The sequence below is a fragment of the Orbicella franksi genome, chromosome 15 (assembly GCF_964199315.1).
Source record: "Orbicella franksi chromosome 15, jaOrbFran1.1, whole genome shotgun sequence".
Taxonomy (NCBI): domain Eukaryota; kingdom Metazoa; phylum Cnidaria; class Anthozoa; order Scleractinia; family Merulinidae; genus Orbicella; species Orbicella franksi.
This window is the reverse complement of record NC_138159.1, coordinates 4,152,974-4,174,776: the sequence shown is the minus strand read 5'-3', so window position 1 is coordinate 4,174,776 and position 21,803 is coordinate 4,152,974. Positions and strand designations below refer to the sequence as shown.

Sequence of the window (21,803 nt, the reverse complement as noted above, 5' to 3'; positions counted from 1 at the left end):
AACCTTATTAAAGCTGATATATTCTTCAAAACTTGTCAGACATAAATCAAGAGTACGGATCTAATTGCATCTTTCGTATGCGGAGCTACAAAGCTAGTGTAGTAAGCAGAAAAAACCGTATAAGAGGTGGATCGCGCGAAACGTGATCAACGGTCGCGCAGCGCGAAAGAGGAGCGCGAGCGAGAAGTTCGGGCGAGACGCGCGAGCGCGGAACGCGCAGAGTACCTCTGACAAACCTTTGGCCTGCGTCACAGGCATCTTCGACCACGTCTTTAGCAAACCTTTGACTCGAATCGCAGACAAATTTGATTACACTTTTGACCCGCCTTTGACAGTGCGCAAAGGCGTATCAAAGGATCACCTTTAACCCTAAAAACACAGGCGTTCAAAGGTGAGTAAAAACGGCCTTTCACGCCTTTGATTTGGTGGTAAAGGTTTATTCACAGATGATCTTTGATTCGCGTCACAGATCGTCAAAAGCGTGCAAAGGCGACCTTTACAAAACCTTTAACAACACATTTGACGCGCGGTAAAGGCGATTTTTCGTGCCGTGTAATTACGGGGGAAAATCGCGATCCCTGCCATCTCAGGGCCGGTTCATGTACGATAATGGACGACGCTTGCTGGCAAATCGTTAGACTTGCACCTTCATTGGACTTAACGGACTTAAAATTCAGACGATGGTAGACAGGGCTCAAGTTAACTCTAATTGAAGAGGAGAGGGGAGAGGGAAGCAAGAAGTTCTATACATTTCAGGCTAGATAAGCTTTAGAAGCTGCTGCGTTTAGGAAGCCACAAAAAAATAATAGAATAATAAAAAAGAAGGGTTACATGAATGAAGGAGCTCATTCTACAGCTATGTATTTGGAAAATCAACCAGATATGTAAAGATGGTAAAATGTTGAAAAAATGCATTTATTTTGTACTAAATTTACTAAAGCCAGTGCTTGGAAACCAGAAGTTGTGTACGTTATAAGCGATATTTTTTATATATATCAAAGTTCCAGTCATGCTTTTGAAAAAGTTTCAAGAGAAATGGCCACAGTTGCATGCCTTCCTCGTTGCATGTGTAAGGTTGTTCGTTAAATGCGAGTTCGTAAACCACAGGTAAGATGAAGTTTTGGGTGTCCATTTTGTTTTCTTCTAAAGCTTATGTAAATAAACAAAAGTAATCGGTCTTGCCGTGTTGTCAAATCTTCCTCTAATTGTCGTCTGTCTCCGGGCAACTTGACCAGTTTGATGAAACTTTGAATATAAATTAATGTGTCTGAAATTCAACCATCACCCTTGTGTAAATGCTACCTTTAGTTATAACGAGTTTTAAAGTCACAGATCTTGGCAAAGTGTCTTGAGAACAAAAAAATAGTCGTTGAATAGAACAAAACGTCGCTGAATGGAACAAATCTATTCTAAACGTGTTGGAAAGTTCAAAACACAAAGGTGACAAATGGTAATCGACTTTTTAAAGAGAAAAGAAAACCACGGAGACGATATATTTGCGTTAAGAATGCTCTAATATTTGTTGTTTTCCGGGCTGAAAAATCTATTGTTCCTTTTAGATTCGTTGTAGCATTAGTTTTTCACTTTGAGATATGAAACTTAAGCGTTCGTTTTCAACAAAACGTTGTCTCTTATTTTGGGCTTGTCTTGTTGGTCTTACAGTGCTCCTCCAAAATGCCATTGTTATTTTAGTATCAATCTGCAACAAGGGATCCTGTTGCTTGAAGCTCGGAGAAGCAGACACATACCCTACAAGGAAACTCGGTGAGTGCCATGTCTATCATTGTTGGTGATTCTATTAGTATCGATATTGATCAAAATAGAATTTCGCGGTACAATTTCAGTGCATTGCTAAGGAGATACGTAACGAGAATAAAGAAAACCATCGATTAGAGGTCCCAAAAACATATTGTCGACATGCGACGGAAAAAGATAGCGTACTGAAACAGCGGGGAGGAAGAACAAGTAATTACATAGAGTTCCCAGAATCTAATTTTTAAGCATTGCTGTTTATAAGCATTGTCTTGAAAGAGATAGCAAATTGCCGATGCAACTGGTTTGGGACTGACATATTATAAATTAATGTTGTTACACCAGACTTTGTCAGACCCATAGCATTATAGTTAATTCGACTTAATTCTTCACATAAGCGCCGGGTTAACAATAATTCTTCAAATTTTCATGTCGCTCGAAAAAAAAAAATCATTAAAAAGAAATAGAGTGATAATAAATTTAATTACCTCAAACGAGACTGTGTCTTTTTAATCATGCGTCAATTTCCAATATGTCTGCTTAAAAGTAACAAATATCGACAGGGCCCGATTATGGCCCCTGATATCAACTAATTTACTGAAATGTAATTAGACAAAATCCACGCTTGTGGTTATTTTCACATTTTCATCTGTGCATTGCTGCATTATATTGTGTTTGGAAATACACATTTTACTATACATATGTTATTATTTTTTAACTTAATTTTCAGACCATGATTCTCAAGAAAATGAAAGCTCTCGGCTTTTGCATCGCCGTTCACAGATCGATTCCACACCAGAAAAGATGGTTTCCGAAGCCCTTGAAGACCATCGTAAGTATAAATATTTTATTTTGAAAGAAAAAAGTAAAATTTTGGTATCCAAACAGTTGGTTTGTCGATGAACAACAACAACAACAACAACACGAGTTCCTTATTTGACCCTTATTTGCCGAATTCTTCTCAACTCCGTATATCTCTGTTCAGTTCCATTTCAATTTAACCAGCTTGACTTCGATGCTTAGCAAGCTTGACTTCATTGCTGCTCCTGGTGTTGTGGGAGGCGCGGTGGCCTCATGGTTAATGCACTCTACTCCTGATCGAGCAGTACGGGTTCGAGCCCTGGCTAGAGACATTGCGTTGTGTTCTTGAGCAAGACACTTTGCTCTCTCAGTGCCTTTCTTCACCCAGGCGTATTAATGGGTGCGGCGAATTTAATGCTGGGGGTAACCCTGCGAAGGACTGAAATCCCATCCAGGGGGGAGTAGAAATACTCCTAGTCGCTTCATGTTATAGAAACCGGAGATAAGCGCCGGCCTGATGGGCCACTTGGCTCGTATGTAGACTTAATCTTACTTATTTCGAGTTTTCGTTTTATTTGAAGCACATTTGACAGCACATTGCAAAAGTGACCAATTGGAACCCTGTTGTGTAAGCCACACGTAGTCAGAGACTAGAGGCCACTTACAAGGCCTCTGCTAAGGAGCAGATCGTTAAAGCAGCTCAGGTTTGTTTTAATCATCATTGTTTTTTTTTCAGCTGAAGAAATCACAACTAAATCAACAACCTGTGAGATACCTGAAGATCCCAAATTCCCTCTCTGTTCAATGAAGGTCAAGGTTAGTTTGAATAATTTTGTATTTGGAAATAACAGTAAAATGATGTTATTTGAAAACTGTACTTGGATATAAAGTTGTTTCAATTCATGTAGCTTGACTTTAAATTTGGGGAGGAAAAGTTGAGCTATGGATGTGAGTAAGTGAAGTTAGCCTGATTAACAGACTGGTGTATAACCACTTTCTACATTGTAACAATTTTACGAAATTTTTATTTCTAGATGCATGCAACATAAAATTGAAGCTTGTTCTTTAAAAATCCGCCTTGTTGGTGGTGTTATATATAGATGTTGTTATAAGTGGCGGAAAATAAACTGATATATTAGATTAATCGTGAGACGGAGACAAGAATTAGATGCCATCTGAATGTTTCGGGTCCTCAAAGGGAAGAGCGGAATATATCCCATTTCTAGCCCGAATTTGCTCAAATGCCAATTCCCGGCCAATTTTTGGGCAAATCCCTTTCCCATTTCAAGTTTTCTGATTTTCATTTCCAGTCCCAGGGACCCAAATCCTATTTTCCCGATGAAAAATAGGCAAATCCGGCTCAGTTCCCAATTTACCCCACGAGGCCCCTCGACTGTCAATGTGCCCTCTTTAGAATCTATCATATTGTGTTTACTTCTGTTTGATTTTCCATTTTTTGTTGCTGTTTTTTTTTAACAGTCTTTTTCTGATGCCTGGAATCCCAAATGTCATGGCGAGAAACATCACGTGACACCGAACAATCTCTGTTCCGTGATTCAATACCTGAGTGAAGTGAGTTAAATCATTATACAGTGAATTTTAAAAATCAATGCTTCACTAATTAATGTTGTGATTGTTTTGTTTTGTTTGTTTATTTTAGTCTCTGTCTGTTTCTTTCTTTTTTAAAGAAAATATTCATTCAAGTATTCAAACCATTAATTGGTAACAAAAAATGGACTGACACCTAACAGCAATGTCTATGAATTGGGCTTTTGCAATGTTTCCAATTTTTTTTTTCTTTTTTCTTTTTCGTGATCATTGCTTCAATACAATAATTCCAGGCAAGGCGTAAAGATAAGCTTGAATTTTTCACTATCAGTGATTCGTGTTGTAGTTTCTTTTCTCGACTCCATGCGATCAAGTGCGAAATTGTATCATTTGTAAATGGCACACAATTCAATGACCAAACGAAATGTGCTAAGACATAAACGCAATAGTAATCTTTTGTTGTTTTATTGTCGCTTCTTTGCTTTTCAAAGGTCGAGGCTTGGTGCCCAGTGTTGCCTTGGCGACGTGATCATGATCCCTTTAAACCATCAGTCAATTTTACAGAGGTTTGTTTTAACGTTATGCCCAACGTGTAAGCAATATAACACTAGCGGTAGAGGAGCACTGCTGTACCAACAGATATGTTGTAAGTATTTTAAAACAGCTTTAACTTAGCTAATAACGCGAGATTCCTCTAAAGACAATTAAATAAATAATCCAATTTGATCCTGTGTGTTGTCTGAAAAAATCTTGTACCAAAAATACCTTAATCATGTAAGATAACAACTTATTTTCTGGCCTGGGTTATTCGAAAGGTTAATAATCACTATCCAGTGGAGAAATTACTATCCAGTGGATAACGTGGCTTGTTTTGTTAACACTTATCCACTGGATAGCTATTTATCCGGTAGATAACGTTATCCAGCTTTGGAACAACCGGAGCCAAATGGGCTGTATGCCATTACTCTTAGTGCACGATGTACCAGTCTTGAAGTTAGCCAATGAAATCCGTGCCTTTTGTTCACAGGCCAAAATCCGCACTAACGTGTCTGGACTACTAGAAGAACTGAACGATGAACGCTACGCTTGGATGAGACTTCGAATCACTGAAACATGGCCGCAGTGGGTGGAAGCCATAAAACAACTTGCCATCACAAGAGATATGTCCAGGAGGAAAAGGAGAAAGGTAGAGCAACTGAAATAAGTTGTACAAAAATGATACTGTCGGGAAAAAAATGACGTGCGTGTCTACGCCGAATATAATTTGCAGAAACTTAACTTCTCCTTCTCATGATCCCAAATTATGGAGAAGTCTTGGAGGACCTCACGTAACGTTAAGACTTTTGGAACTTTTATCAACATTATTGTCTTTTAATTCCCTTCTTGTTTTTGTTTTCTATATAGTTATAAGCTCATAACGATCGCAATTTTTATCTATAATTGGCTCGGTCTAACTAGCACCGTGTGCGTTTTATATTATTCTTTTATTAAGCATAGTTGAAACTTTGTTACTGTTGTTGTTTGTTGTTTTTATGACGACTGTATTGAAATTGCCCTGTGCTTCAGTTGAAACGTTTTTCCTCCAGATTGCTCTTTACATGGGAAGTTTAGAGTTCAACTTTAAGATCTTCACAGAAGCTTTTACTGGTGGCTGTCTCGGCGAACTCAGTCAGTGGAGTGATGTCATGAGCGCACTGTATATATTAGGGCATGATTTGACAGTAACCAGTGACAAAAATGACCTTCCAAAGTAAGTGTATATTTTATTACCTTTACACAAGTGTTAAGGCATAATTTTGTAGGGGACCACCAGTGAAACAGGAATTGCAAGAGTGAACAGGGATGGGAGATGAAAGGAAGATACGAAATCTCAGCAACTTAATCTATGTGGGTTACGGTTGTCTTTAAGAGTTAACCATTACAATTATTGACAGCTAACCATTGTCGAATCAGTGATGTTTAGGCTAACCATGGCGTCATCTCGTCATTTCGTCATTTTGTGTTTTAAGCACGCCCTAGGTACCAAGCTGTTGGTTCTGGTGGTTTATACTTGGGTCAAGTGCCAGAGACTATAATATCGTAGCTTTTGGTATGATCATTTTTCCTGAATGGATTTCTGTGGCAAGTAATGAGATAAAAAAAAGTAATAATATTAATAATATAATCTGTCTGTTTCTATCGGCTGAGCTTCCTGTGATCAAGGTATTGGTTTAGATTTTGCAAAATCGTATGTTTAACATAGATCACTTGCATATCCCCCTTGAATGGATTACTGTGGCAGTGCATGAGATAATAAATAAATAAAGAAAGAAAGAAATAAAAATAATATTAATAACATAATCTAATTGTTTCTATCGCCTGAGCTTCCTGTGATCAAGGTATGGGTTTACATTTTGCAAAATCGTATGTTTAGCATAGATCACGTGCATATCCCCTTTAAGTGAAACCTTATTTGTTGGCAGTATTATTACACCACCCGACCCGGACGGCTGTGCCTCCAGACTACTGGGTGACAACCTGAATCTCATATTTACCGATATCATTGGCGTTCAGAGTTTGGCTGATGCTAGTGGACCGCATGAGTCTCGTTACAGGTCAGCATAACACTATTTTTTTTAGAAAACAGCCATTAGCAAATACGCGCGCTGATTGGTTAAAAATCGTGTTTCTATTAAACAACTAGAATATGAGCTCGAGATTTCTATCGCGTGATAACTTTCACACATAGACATCGAGAGCGAATAATCTAATTGTTTTAGTATAAATCTATTAGTCGCTTAAAACTTTATCTAAAACCTCTTCACAGACACTTCAAATACGGCAGGAAGCGGCGGTCATTTTGTTAGCAAGGGCACACTGCTACGCTACACACTATCTATCTCAGAATAGATAGTGGGTAGCGTCGCTAATCAGAGAACGGCATTGGTGATAGAACGCTAGTAGATTTATACTAAAACTCGATAGGAACATGGTACACGTTTTCTATTTCTTAAATGTTAAAGGTCGGCACACACTAATAGAGAACATGTTGCGGGGACATGATGAAGCGAGGACATGTTGCAGCGACAGTTTTCTTCTTGTGACATACCTGTTTTGGCGAAACGTTCCGTTGCGGGGACAAACTGTTAAAAATATATATATATATTTCAGCATCCTTCCTTTCCTCTCTTAAATTTTTTTTGGTTTAACAATGTAACTTACTCTGGAGACAGAGATACTCGAAATGAACGTACTCTAGAAGCAAGACCTGAGGTGTGATCCTAACAGTAATTATATACATGCAACAATTGACTGAACAAAAAAAAACAGTGCAAAATGTTGAAATTGAGTGCATAGAGTTGAAATTAAACTGCATGTATACTATTAACAAGTAATCAGATGATTTTTCTTGTGCAATTTGGAATAAATAAGCTCGTAAATTTTTCGAGGCATGACTTTTTAGTGCTTAAAGAATTTCCTTTTGCCTATTTGTCCAAATTGTACTCTACATTACTACTGTTGAATTTTTCTTGTGATTCGATCAACCAAGAGTAAGTTAATTTTTGCAGAAATAAACCTGATTGAAAAATAGACTATACTTTTTGTTTTGCGTGCATTACTGGTCTCTGTTACAATGCATTAAGTAACACGAGTATTTTTTCACATTTCGTTAATTAGATGCAAGATGCGTGTTCTCGACTCGTTTGGTACAGACGCTGAATTTAACTATCGATATTATAAAGAAAACATTCCTGGTGGACGATCTATCTGGGGAAATCTGAATCTGCTGCTTCCACAATTTATGACCATGTATCGTAAGTAGCGCATTTTCATTTGTAAGGTGTCGCAACAGGTTTTAACAAAAGAACTTCAACAGAGCTGTGGGGTTATTAAAAGTATGCAGCTCCCACGAACAGTCTGCTAGAGAATTTTGTTATGACAAAACTCAGACTACCAACTGCTGACCAAACGGAAAATTGGCTCTTCCTATTTTGCGCATGCCATATGTGTCCTGACTTGTTTCTAGGGTAGGGGAGTCAAACATATTCAGAATTTTTCTGTGGAAAAAAGCTGGTTCGCCACCCAAGATTATGCTTCTAAACGAGGGACCCTCCACCCTGGATCATCTGGTTATAAAGAAATGTATGAAATGGTCCCAGTTTTGTTTAAATCATGTTTTATTTCGCACGAAAGATGACAGCCTGTCCCTTGTTTAATTATGTTATGACCTCTTTTTAGCCGATTCCCTGCGATTGCATTGCTACTTTACTCTCTTTTGCTTTTCGCTTGATTATTTTGAATTTGCTTCTTGCAGCCCACAGTCCCGATAACTCGTTTATGGGTTTCGCTGTTCCCCAGAAACAGCACTCGCTGCATGTGAATGGCCAGAAAAGTAGAAAACACGCCCTCGTCTATGGAAAACTACCACATTTTTGGCAGGTATAGATACTTGTTTGACAGGTATAGAAACTTGTTTGGCAGGTATAGAAACTTGTTTGGCAGCTATAGAAACTTGTTTTGCAGCTATAGAAACTTGTTTGGCAGCTATAGAAACTTGTTTGGCAGGTATAGGAACTTGTTTGGCAGCTATAGAAACTTGTTTTGCAGCTATAGAAACTTGTTTGGCAACTATAGAAACTTGTTTGGCAGCTATAGGAACTTGTTTGGCAGGTATAGAAACTTGTTTGGCAGGTATAGGAACTTGTTTGGCAGGTATAGGAACTTGTTTGGCAGGTATAGAAACTTGTTTAATAGGCCATTTAATTTCCGAGTTGTCGTGTGCCTCTGTTTCAAAACGCGTCCTCGTGTAAGACCTGTCATTTGAAAATGAGTTTGATTTGCGCGAAGACTTGTTTTGACACAGAGGCAAAAGGCAACTCGGAAATGGCCAAGGGAAATAAATAAATATATTTGGCCATAATATTCATTGAATGCCAAATGATTCAACGAATTTCAAAAGGTGACGCTAGTGTCACGCCATGGGAAAGAGGCTTCGTTACGCTTGTGTAACAGCATGATGAAGATACTAGATCACAGTGACAGTATACGGTAGCTTGGAGGGACTATGTTTCGCCTGTGTCACGCCACCTATTAATAGGCTGTAGGTAAAACTATGCTTAACAATTCAAGTCAAGTATATCTTCTTAAAATTGAAGTGCTAAATTGATCATCTTTGCTAGGTTTAGCCTACTAACGAACGTTTCCAAACGAACGAGGTGTTTCTTCAGCAATATTTTTGCTCTCGCCCCAATTTTCGCGCCACCCGTACCAGAAGGCAAGACACTCTCCGTTCGATCGAACGGGATGCTTGCTACGAAAGCTAACCTGATGTTTAAAAAGTTCTAAGATCTGATTTCTCTTTGCAGGGTAAGACGCAGTACATCGATACGATAAAGAAATACTTTGGTGAAGTTCATGCCAACATTGGAAATTTTAATGTAAGATATGATTACAACATCATATTCTTAGTACTTCGAGCCTGTGTAAATAGGTCTTGATAGAAACTTCTTTTCCTGATTATACAACAGCGAAGCACATGCCAAAAGCTAATAATATTAATTGTAGCAAGTCTTGTTTTTGGAAGTATGGTTGTTTCAGTTGGGGGTAAATCAATAAGCTATGAAACAGAAAATTGGAAAATCAGGTAACGAAAACGTTGCCAGTTCCTTAGAATAAATTGTTGAGAATGATTTTTTTTTTTGGTTTGCCAAACAACAACAAAAACATTTCAAAACATTCAATTCCAATCCAGAACCATCAGAAGCCTTGATGCTACCAGATGGCCACTTGAACCACTAAATACACGTTTACGTTTTAAAGGGTATGAAGACCTTTGACTGGTCTTGGTATTTAGTATGTAAACATTTAGCATTTTTAAATGCTAAAATATGGTTTAAAAACCATATTTGTTTTGTCTTGTTTCCAGGAAAGTGAGCTTAGAAAGTATGACATACCTGACTACATCATTAATCACGGCATTGTCAATATTTCTACACTCATGAATCTTTTTCAAAGTAGTAAGGTAAGTGTCCATGAATGATAGTTTTGTAAATTTTTTGACTCCTAGATTCCCTAGGGTGTGCAATCTATTTCTTGTTATAATATCAATAAGTCTAAGCAGAGATGCCAGAACAAAGAAGAAAATATGAACAAGGGTATATTGCTGTGATGGGCCTTCAACATCTTCGAACATTTCTTGGAACTGAGTGGTCAGCACTTTGCAAACAAAACATTTTTAAACATTTTTTCTTTTTCTTTTCTTTTTCTTTTTTTTTTCTCCAATTTGTTTTCAGGTGTTCGTAGGCCTGGGTGACCCATTTGAAGGACCAGCAGCTCTTGAGGCTCTAGCCAATGGATGTTACTTTATTAATCCTAAGGTAATTCAAGAACCCGTCTCTAGGAGTGTGTATCTGTCCATATTGTACCTTATGTTACTGCGTTGTAGCTATGTTTAGAATAGGCCCTACATTTTAGAACTCTGCCTTTTGTTTGCGTTTTTGTCATGCTAGTATTTTTTAAACCACTTTAAATTGACTTACTCGCCATGGAGCAACACCTCTTTGTCTAAATTGACGCTTTCTTATCTTTGTTAAGTTTAATCCTCCTTTTGATCGTGTAAATCATGGATTCTTCGTCGGCAAACCCATGGATAGGAAGGTACGGAAATTATAAATTACGATAACTTGATAAACACTAACCGATTGCTTCGCATATTCTTTTATATCAAAAATACTTGATCATCAAAGTAACTTCCTTGTAGATTTACACAGCCGATTCGGGTGGGGAGAGGGGATGGGGGTAATGATTGGAATCTGGGAATTGAAGAAAGGGGAGAGTGTGCTAGACTGAAAGTAAGAATGTCTTAGGTGTTTTAAGCGAAACATGATTTAGGCATCGTTGTAAGGTCATCTTCACAAGCTAGATGGTCTGCTCTTTCACATCTGGCACTGTAAAGATAAGCTGCTGCCGCTCTCCGGGGCTGGCCTTTCGTTGAGGTTGTCCCAACAGTTTGTCAGCACGTAGCTATTGGACATCTAGGCAGTTTGGAGGAAATCACTGTGAGAGTGTCTCTCCCTAGAATACTGCACAGGGACCTCCAACAGGATCTTAGTTTATTAACCCGCCAATCTAAAAACCATGTGTGACTACCACTGAATTTTGAGAGCTGATAAAGTTAACAGTGCATCTTTTGTGTTATCTGATCTAAATAAACAGATCACATCTCAAAACCCATATGCTGAAGTATTCGTTGGAGAACCATTCGTCCAAACTGTTAACATAGAGAACATTGCAGAAGTTGAAGAGGCCTTACAGAGAATTCTGGATTCGTCGGTAAGTATGAAGAAGTAAATTGCTCAAAGGCTCTGTAAAACAGAACTTTTTCTTTTAATAATGAACGAATTAATCTACTTGCATGGGAAGTCTCAAAAATGTTAAATTTGGTGACAATTTTTTGGACTCTTTCACACCTAAACTAATATATATTCAAAACGTATAACTTGAAAATCTGCATTTGATAACGGGGACAAGATGACGCCGAAACGTAACGTAATAAACGTTTATACTTCTTTTAAAATTGACGACTCAACAAGCTAAATTTCCAGTAAAATAAAAAACGCTTGGTTGCTAAGCACTGATATTTTATCATTTGCTTTATTGACGGTGTTTTTGTGAGAAGACGTTATTAGAAGAAAGGGTACATGTTTTTCCCTTTTGAAAATCTCACTCAAAGAGCTAATATATCTCTATTACTTTATATCAAACGCGTAGTTCGAATGATCAAACCACAAGACTTGGTTTGGGGTGTTCTTTGTGTTCTGAGATGAAACTGTGCGTGTCATAAAGGAAACACATTTATTTCCTACAACTTGTGATGTCAATAAGTGTAGCTTGCAACAAACCTATTGTTTCAGTATTATCTATTTTTCCTAACTTTCAGGCAAGTGCTCATCTACCCTATGAATTCACAGTTACGGGGATGTTAGAACGTCTAAATGCTTACATAGAACATCAGGTATGCATTGTAGATTTTCATTTCAAAGTTTTAAAAATTCTCTAAAGTTTTTTTTTTTTTTTTTTTTTTTTTTTTTTTTTTCAGTTTTTATGTTTTATTAACAGGTAATCACATGAGCTTCGCCTCAGTCTAAAAGATATAAACTTATTGTAACATGCCCATATGACTTTTAGTATTATATCCTTTAAAAAGTAATCCTGACTATGTACTCAAAAGCGCATATCTTGAAATGTATTGCTCCAGCTTTGATCTAGTCAACTACTAACAGCGACTCTTTACAATTGACGTCACATTCCCCACCCTTCAAGTTTCCTGCTTCAGTATTTCGGGCTATGGCATAAAGAAAACATGACGGAAAAAGTCCAAATGATCTGATTAGCAAAGAGGCCAAGTGTGAAACCTAGGTTGTCAGGTTTAACTAAAGTGGTTTTGCAGTTGTTTTTCCTGTCTAAGAAATTGGGAACGTTAATTACCATGAATAACACAATGTCTGCCAGAATGTTTTTCGAATCATAAATAATGGCAGGCAATTAACGTGATTTCAGCTGGGAAGAGCTAATTAGTTTGTTCTAATCAGTTTTTGAATTAATGTCTTGCAGTGGTAGAGTCCTCATTTTAATTATTGTTCTATGAAGAAACAAGCAAACAGACAGCTGAGTGTGATATTCTATGTTTTTACACACAGGATTTCTGTAAGCCCAATAACTGGCCACCAATTAAGGAGCTGAAGATCACCACAAGTAAAGATGGCCAGTCGTGTGAGTTTGCCTGTCTGGAAGAAGGACTTGTCTGTGAACCAACATTTTTCACTGCAATAAACACTCAAGACACTTTGACAAGGTAATTAGTAACGCTACGACATAGTCTCAACTTTGAGTTTATTTTGCAATTGGATTGTAATTCGAGAGCATATTGCTTAAAGTTACCGCGAAGATCAGTTACAAAGCGACGGATGACTTACGACATTCACACGAGGAGTACCGAAGATGAGCGAAAGACTGCCGACGGTAGACCAGAGATACTCCAAATTGTAAACACGGATGGTTTGCCAAAAAAGTTGCAGGGATTGCTTGCAAACTTATATAATACCTCAAAGATTGTGCCAAGTCTGCTAAATATTTGCAATTAATGTTATGTGTCACTTTTTTTAGTGATTGCACATTTTTCCTAGTGCAATTATTTCATCATTTTTCTCTGTAACACTATGAAGTCAAATTTTAGTTGTTAGCTGTGCTGACAAAGCCCAAGACGCCTATATATCTGTCAGTGCAATAGTTTTATTTCTTATTACTGAATTGACGTCCAGGGAAACCAGTGCCTTCAAATTAGAAATTGTAATACTGGAAAAGCCCTACTAACCACCATATTGGCTGTCAACATAACCTATGAACAGGTGCCTTGTGCTTGTTGTCTTGTAAACCATTTCCTTGTCAGAAAACAGCAGACCAAAATCAAATAGAAACGTTAACCAAACTTGGAAATGATGTAACAGCAATGATTCAAACAGCATCTCAAATATACGTTTGTGTTGAAACAGGAGCCATAAACGGGGACCTGATTATGTCTCCTGGTTGAAGTTAATTCTATATGTATGTTTTGTCTTTCAGAGCTGGGCTGTCCTGTAACGCATCCACAACAGTATCACGTGACAGTATTTTGGCGCCATCATTGGACACTTCAAACAACCTGTGCCTCCTTCAGAGTCAGTCATTGTTGTTCAGCTGCCGAGCAGCCAGGCCTGGTGTAGTTCGCCTCTGTCCGTGTCGCTCGTACCGTAAAGAACAAGTTGCATTGTGTGAAACGTGCTTGGAAAACAGCTATTATTAAACTACATCTGAGAGATGATTGAGTAAGAAAACGTCAAACGTAACAGAACTCACACTGCATTGTTTCTTTCGGTAGCATGCACAGATATAGTGCGTTTTTTGAAGATCTATAAAGTGGATACAAATATAGATGTAAAATGCAAAATTTTAAAAACTTATAACTCTCATTGTACATAGATCAATAACAATTATTACTGAACCGATCTATCCATACAAACCATACAGACCTTCAATTTTCAATCACCTTTTTCACTTTCCATTTGAAAAAACAATAACACCGAAAACAGCACCACGCACTCTATCTCAACGCAATGAACTTCGTAAGCTTCTACTTATCTTTTTGGGCCAAAATGCATTATAAATAGGCTGTTTGAAAACACGAGAACGCATTTCCACTGCAGGTGTAGGCTAATCCGGCTCTTTTTTATAACAACTTATTTGCATTAAAAAATGATATTTACTAATTACAAAGAGGGTGCCAACAGTGAGGAACCTAATCTTCATACATGTGTAACCTAAGTTTACTTGGATCGATTACAAATAAAGAAATCTAGCTGTGTTATCTGTTAACACCAATCATGGTGTCGCTTTGTTTTTCTTGTTCATTCATTACTTTTATTAGTCTCAGATTCGATCTGTTCACTCTGTAGCCGAGGTTTCATCGGAAGGTGACATTCAAAGGAGCTACGTCACGCTTTTCGCATCTTGAAAAGTTTAGCCAAAATTTTTGAAGTTCGTCGCTTGTAATGCGTGTTAGTCTTCTCCATCCTCAACCATCCCCTTTCCTTTATGGTTTTGTATTATCTTTTTGGTGTTTTATATATCTTAGTAAACTACTATTTTCAGGTTTCCGATAATTTAAAGGTAATTTTTGTGCCTGCCGAAAAGAACTGAAAATACCATGACTGAGCTCCTTTAATCGTCTGACTGATAAAAGTTTGCTGCTTGTAATTAAAGTAGCGTGACCTACATATTAGCCCGGCCGTTTACATGGCATGAAACTAGCGTGACGCATACGTAGCCCCTTTCTTTTAAATGCTCGTCCTATTACATCTGTCAGACAGACTTAATTACTTACTATGACCCACACTCTGTTGTACAGACGCAGCATAGTCGTACATACCCCCGCCACCCCGTAGCACTTAAACGAAAGCTGATATTCAAATTGATAAAAAGTGATTGTCAAGTGACAATCGTGGCTACCAGCCTTCGTCAGAGACGCTCTTGGAACTTGTCACGCAATCTTCCTTCTCCCAGGTTTGTAGGAGAGGGACGCGTGACGAGTCCAAAGAGCGCCTTCATAGGAGACTTGTCGGAGGTAGGATAAACCAACATTGACAATGTATTTATTTAATTTCCCTTCTTGGAGCGGATATCAGGAAAAAAACTGAAATCACAGTTGGCTGGCCTTTTAGAAATTTTAAGTCTGCATATTAGCAGATTTTAAAGAAATTAAATGAAACGCTTTATAAATGTACAGACAGCCATTACTCATCTTAGGGTCAAGAAGTAAGAGACGTGACGTTGTATACAAGTCCATTGATCTCCCTCATAAGCAAAGCTTGTTTCCAGCATGGAATAATCAATTTTGCCATTTTTGCTCTACTTTGTGATCAGTACGAGTCGTCGGAATAATTGTAGGTATCGATTTGCGCGGGTTCCAGAACAAAACTGTTCACTGTTATAACCCATCAAATATTTTCGCTCGCGCGCAAATACATCACGTGACTGAATATTCCCCAGCTAAAACTGGGGAATGTCCGAGTGAAATTCCCCAACTTTCAAAACCACGCGTGTTGTGAAAAATATATTTTAAGGATAATAAACACTATAGCCTCCATTTTGCGCGAAAATACGATCGGATGTTTGTCCTTGGAAATTATCTGTTCTTCAAAGCTCACAGTTTTCCTCGAGCTACGCTCTCGAAAAACTGTTCGCTTCTCGGAACAGATAATGTCCGCGGACAAATATCCGAGTATATTTCCGTGCCAAATGGAGGCTATTTATAATCTATTCCTTCGCGCAGACGAAGAAAATTTAAATATCCCGCACTTATTAAAACGAGAAGACGAACCAATCAAATAATAGTTTTAATCTGTCGTTCGGTGCGTGGTGGCAAAACGTGTGCAAATTAAAATTGCAAATTCACATTGCTGAAACATTTGCTACGTTGAGTTCCTCGGTCGAACATCTACCATCACGTTCAAGAATTCGACTAGCGGAAATTCAACTCAGCACAGCTCGTCGACTTCTAGGAACAAGTACCAAGCTTTCATTTTGGACTGTCCTTTCGTCTGGAGCCGTTACGAGACACCAACACCTGCAACAGGAATTTAGTTCAAGCAAACCTTGCAAGCACGTGCTTCGAATGGTTTTCAAGTCTTGCCAAGGTAAGAACTGCACCCACATTTTGTAGAGGCAATTTTCGGTTCTGTCCTCGTGTACCGGTTCACAAGAACCGACACAAAAGACCCAACAATGTTAAACAGCTAAACAAAGATTCGCAAAGAAAGGACTACAATGGTTATTCCCTCTGTGTACCGGTACACCAGGACACAACCCAATTCTCTTCGTTGAACGTTCTCTATGAATAGTTGGTAAACATTTCGAAACAATTAGCACTCTTCAAATTTTAGTTAAACCCTGACCACTCAGTACTGAACGTCGACCTTTTAAATTTCTGACTATCGGTGAATTCATTCGCGACCGTCGACAGAGCTTCTTTGGAAGAAAACGTTCAAAGGACTGATAAAACTGAGTTCTTGTTCTCTAAAATGGATTTTGAATTCGCTCATTTTACATCGTGCGCTTTTTATTTTTATTACGTGTTGCAACGCAACCAAATGACATGTTCCAAGTTTGTTCTCCTTATTATCAGCAAGGCAAGCTCAATTAGAGAAGGCTGAATCCGTTGATATCCTGAGCGCAATCGTACATTTTTTTTTCTTATTTTAATTTTATCCTTTTCCAGGATTGAGAAATGACGACTACATGGACAGAATTAAACCACAGTGGTGTGACCCTTGACACGATTACTTCAGGTGAGTCACATCGTTCAGTCACAATCTCAAAATTTGTATTTTCCTAACGGAACGCCCACACATTTCTTTTAATGTCAGTTTTGAGACTTCAGCAGTACCTCAGGCCAATATGTCAAAGTTGATGATATTTGCTTTCTGTCATCACCTATCCGCGTCATGACAATTTTCCGATGTCATAACATACGAATGTGGCCTAGATTGCCTAGGATAAAGAGCTTGAAAGAACGAAATGGAATAGTTTTATTATAGTTTCATAATTTAGACCCTCTTCAGCGGTACGCTTGCCTCATTTAAGGCCTAGAATGTGCGTTCTTGTTGTTCTGTCTGCTTTTGTGTACTGAGTTTGGTTCTGCGTGGCTATATGCATTCAGAACATTTAATGTATGCACATTTAATGCAGATTGAAACTTCAAACAGTTAAAGAGCTTGTTAGACTTACTTGCTGGTGATATTCTTCGCTCTTTAGGGGTAAAATTAAACGAGATATTGAATTTCAATTTTGGCAAAATTCGTGGGTGCTAAAGGCACCAGGGGACGGACCATTAGAAAAGAGGTGTGGGATCTTCAGCTTTCACAGTTATATTTGGCCCATTGCTTGTGAGCGTTTTTTTTTTTTTTTTGTCTTTTGGCATAATTTTATTTTCTTTGCCCCCCTCTTTTGCGCCAATTATTTTCCCCTGGCATTTTCGCCTGCATGACTTTTTTTGTTGTTTATTACAATGAAGAATCTTTTTGCGAAATGATATCATTACTTACGTTGCTTTCTTGCATGATCACTTTGCGGAAGGGTATTTCTAGCTGTGGCTCCTCGTGGTTAAAAAACAAAAACAAAATAGAGATCTGCTGGATATTGAAGATAAGGAATATTTTTCTAATTGACAAAAATGGTGAGTTCATACGGTAATTATTTACTTACCATCTTGTATTACTGGTCATGCTGAACACACCCCGACAGCTAAAGCAGAGTCGACTTTTGTTTGGGACGTTTAGTTGTGAACAAACACCTGTTCAAATTTCCGAGAAACTGACTTAAACCCTCATTAGTTGAAATTGCCAGAAACTTCTGTCGAATCACAGTCCACTTGTCGCGTAGCAGTTAACCTCGCTTGTCCAAACTGAAATGATTTTTGGAGACGACTTCAGTACACAAAAAGACACAAGCTTCCATTGAACAAGGCAACCTGGCGATATTTGCAAGAACCAACCGAAATTCAACTTTTTTCCGAAAAGACAAACCTTGGTGAAATTGTTTTGCAGGCTTTTGAAAACTAGGAAAAAACATTACTGAAATTTTGACAGTGAAATTCTTAACAAAGGTTTCTAGTGGTTACGTTTTTCCGTAAGAGAAGAATTGTTAAAGGCAAGAAATTTGCATCTGTGTTTCAGGCGCCCTCTTCGAAAGATTTTTTTCTTTCGGTGAGGGTGGCTGTACCACAGACTACACATCGGTGAAAGACAGATAACTAACTCGCCGAACTAAATTTTATTTCACGTGGGCCTTCATCACATTGTTTATGAATATAAGCGAATAAATTCGTTGACGCAGAACACTGTCTTTTTATTCTCCCCTCGAAAATTTGGTGACCTTGAATTACCTTCCAATGGTTGCACACGCCATGGCCGCCATGTTGATTTTACATAAAATGTAAATTAATTATTCATAGCAACGTGACTTTTGCAAGGTAAACTCATTCCCATCGGGAGATTTCAAGCAGATTCCATTGTGATAAATTTCTTACAGCGACTTCGTGTTTACAACTGAATATTGAAATAAATTTATTCTCGAATTTAAAACCCGTGCGTTGCTTTTGCAGCAGAAAAACAAAGCCAAAAAAAAAAAAATCGACTTGGCAGTTGACAGTTCAGAGTACATTAAAGAAACCGTTTGTCTAACAATTCAAGTCTTTAGAAGAAGCCTTATTTACTGTGCTATCACCCAAATGAAAGTTACTGAGCTGTACGTTTATGATATTATGTGTATTATTAGGAGATTTGTTTATTTTACCCTTTTGTGTGACTATTTAAGGGATCTTAACTTCCTTCCTTTTATCTCTTTAGGCTCTTTCGTTCGAATTAGTTCAGTACCTTCTGAACCTCCTGGTGAAAAGAGGAGAAAAAACACTGCAAAAAGAAAAGTTACAAGCGCGGGAAAACATTGAACCGATAGCAAGCGCTGGAACAAGGCGTAATCGACTGCAAGCGCGCGGGAAAACTTGTTATCAGTCACTGATGATAAGCGCGGGAAAATATGTTACCAGTCACTGATGGTAAGCGCGGGAAAATATGTTGTCAGTCACTGATGTTAAAGCGCGGGAAAACTTGTTGTCAGTCACTGATGATAAAACCCGGGAAAACGTGTTATCGGTTATTGATAGTAAGCGCGGGAAAAAGTAAGAGGTAGTAAATCTAGAACGGAACAAATCTAGTGACGTTTGACTGGAACCGCACTGTGCTTTAGAAACAAGTCATTTCTCGTTTGTTTCGTGTTGTTCTGTTGCGACTAAGTAATTCTTAAGTTGATTGGTCAGCTTGAAGTGACTGTAATATAACGAAAAATAGTATTGCCTTTTTATACCAGATAGGAACAAAGTTAAGAAATATATTTTATAAAAATGAAATGAGTGTACGATTAAAAACTGTGACACAACAAGGTGCTTGTTTTATTTTAGTTTCTTTGTCGATATCTTAAATACGTGATATATTTCCCTGAATATTTTGCCTTTTAAGCTCTGCCCTTTAGCCCTTCTCTTTTGTGTTTCGTTTTGCGTTCCATTTACACAGCTTGTCTTCCTTTCCTTTAGGTATTCCATTTAGCGTTTCTTACTGTGCTCTCTTGTCTTTTCTGTGCGTTCCTTGGGTTTGCCTCACCAAGACGTAGCCAGAGAAAAGTTATGACTGAGGCAAAGTCCATGGTTAAATTCTTTTCCTTGGCATTTACCAGTGTTTTAATTTCCCCTTTCAACAGAGAAACAACAAAAACGAGACAAGAAAACAAAAATTGACTGAGGCAAGTGTCTTGGTTTGCCTCATACTGACTAGTCTACGGCACTGCTTACATCGCCCTTTCGTTTAACAAGAGGTTCCCCGATCGAGGATAGTCTAAATTACCTTGTACTGCATTCCTTAAAACCAGAGAGCTTCCACTTTCTTGTCACCTGTGGAAACTGATTGTTTAAGAGCTGGCTCAAAGTTCGTCAAAAATAATCCGCCACGCGTAATATTTTCAACTCTCTCCTTGGTGTTTTGAAATGTGGTCAAGCACGGTCTTTCTTGCTTGATAGTATTCCATCACGTTCAAGAATTCAACTAGCGGAGAAGTTTTACTTAGCTCGCAGCCACTAGAAACGAGTTCTGACTGGTCTTTTCGTTCAGCGTCGTTATGAAACACCAATACCTGCGACAAGAATTTACTTCAAGCAAACCTTGCAAACACTCGCTTCGGATAAGATGGTTTTGACGTTTTGCCAAAGCATGAACTGTACTCAAAACCAATGTGTTTAGTGTAGCGGTAAGTTGTTCTTTTTCTTCTTCCTCTGTGAATCTTGATCTTCTCTTGAGGTAGTACTTGGTGTAAGACCTCACTATTATGTCCCGAGATATGCCTGTCGGCTAAGACTAGGGGACGAAGCTATCACGTGACGCAAACACGACATCGTGACATTATCGTCCCCATAGCCCTTTTCGCTCCTGTTAGCCGGCAGGGCCTTGGCACGAGAATCGAAGAGCCCTTCGATTCTCGTAGGAGGAGCGAAAAGGGCTATGGGGATGAGCATGGACATTGTGATCGAGTGAGTGAGAGATAAAAACAAAGATAGCGGAAGACAGGTGCAAGAGGGAACAAACGTTTGAGTGTTATACTCTAGTAAACTAAACGGGCTTTTTCTTGAGGCTGTTACACAAGAAAATGTAAACTTCTCGTTGAGAAATAACCGAAATGTTGAAGGTTAGCTTGTACGTGGAAAGACATTAAGTAATTTCGACTGGACACATCAAGAACATCAAGTGAGATAACTTGGCTGAACGAACTGAAACAAAACTACAAGCCAAGATTGGATCAGATGAAGAGCAGAACAGAGGAAATGAGAAACGTCACTACATAAAGATAAGATAAACAGCAAATGACTGGCAGTACAGGACGACAATTGAATATTTGGCACCAGAGCAGGTTATGTTTGTTAATAATTATTGTGAAATAATTAGCATTGAATAATATAAATCATTGACAAGCTCTAGGTGACACTCTCCACTGTCAAGGTATGCATGTGTATTAAACATATAAAAACGGTCAGTGTAAAATGCAGACAGCAGACCGGGGGATAAAATGTTTGGGTCCAGAAAAATATCCAACCTCTTCCCCCATGGAGGGTTTTTTCCTGTTTGACCCCCACCGCCTAGAATTTTCCATTTGAAGGTGCTTCCCCCTACCACCTGGAATTTCCATGATTTTTCTACTTGAGGCCCCTACTGATTGGAAATTCAATATCCTCAAATAACAAAACTCAAGTCATTTATTTTGATCTCTTAGGCACTGTGATAAAATTTGAGGTCTAGAAAAAGTGCTAAACACTTGGATTCTGCTCATCCATCCACTAACAAGTAAGCCAGCCAAAAATTAGCTCGATCCTGCAAAAAATAAAAATTGGCCCAAAAAGCTATGTACACCCTTTTTACATGAAAGCCTTCAATTATGAACCCTTGGTGACAGGGATGGAGAGCAAATGAGCAATTTTAATTTAAAATCAAAGCAAAGTTATATCAAAGCACTTTTTAATCCTTATATTCAATGTTTTTTTTAATCCATTTTGGGGCTGGGAAATTCCTAGCAATAGAAAGTTTTCAAAG

The 21,803-nt window shown here is 38.2% G+C and overlaps 1 protein-coding gene and 2 long non-coding RNA genes across 4 annotated transcripts; all 3 read left to right on the top strand.

The window, feature by feature from the left end:
* The first annotated feature begins 559 nt into the window (after nt 1-559).
* On the top strand, nt 560-15,772 carry LOC145469082 (alpha-1,6-mannosylglycoprotein 6-beta-N-acetylglucosaminyltransferase A-like). Its single transcript, XM_081452740.1, has 18 exons — nt 560-1,764; nt 2,483-2,584; nt 3,290-3,369; nt 4,033-4,125; nt 4,593-4,667; nt 5,129-5,287; nt 5,688-5,851; nt 6,564-6,695; nt 7,759-7,895; nt 8,396-8,520; nt 9,447-9,518; nt 10,007-10,102; nt 10,374-10,457; nt 10,675-10,737; nt 11,296-11,412; nt 12,020-12,094; nt 12,780-12,934; nt 13,702-15,772. Exons 1-18 carry the CDS (start codon nt 1,593-1,595, stop codon nt 13,919-13,921), a joined length of 2,121 nt encoding a protein of 706 aa, XP_081308866.1. The 5' UTR covers nt 560-1,592; the 3' UTR covers nt 13,922-15,772.
* A 169-nt stretch (nt 15,773-15,941) lies between these two features.
* LOC145470119 (uncharacterized) lies at nt 15,942-19,598 on the top strand. 2 transcript variants are annotated; one of them, XR_014042433.1, is made up of 4 exons: nt 15,942-16,291; nt 16,892-16,961; nt 17,760-17,848; nt 19,020-19,598. It is a non-coding gene; the product is annotated as an uncharacterized LOC145470119 (long non-coding RNA). The 2 variants fall into 2 exon arrangements; XR_014042432.1 differs by having other exon boundaries at nt 15,942-16,310.
* Nucleotides 19,599-19,867: 269 nt separating this feature from the next.
* Nucleotides 19,868-21,558, top strand: LOC145470120 (uncharacterized). The gene is made up of 2 exons (XR_014042434.1): nt 19,868-21,126; nt 21,487-21,558. It is a non-coding gene; the product is annotated as an uncharacterized LOC145470120 (long non-coding RNA).
* The last annotated feature ends 245 nt before the right edge of the window (nt 21,559-21,803 follow it).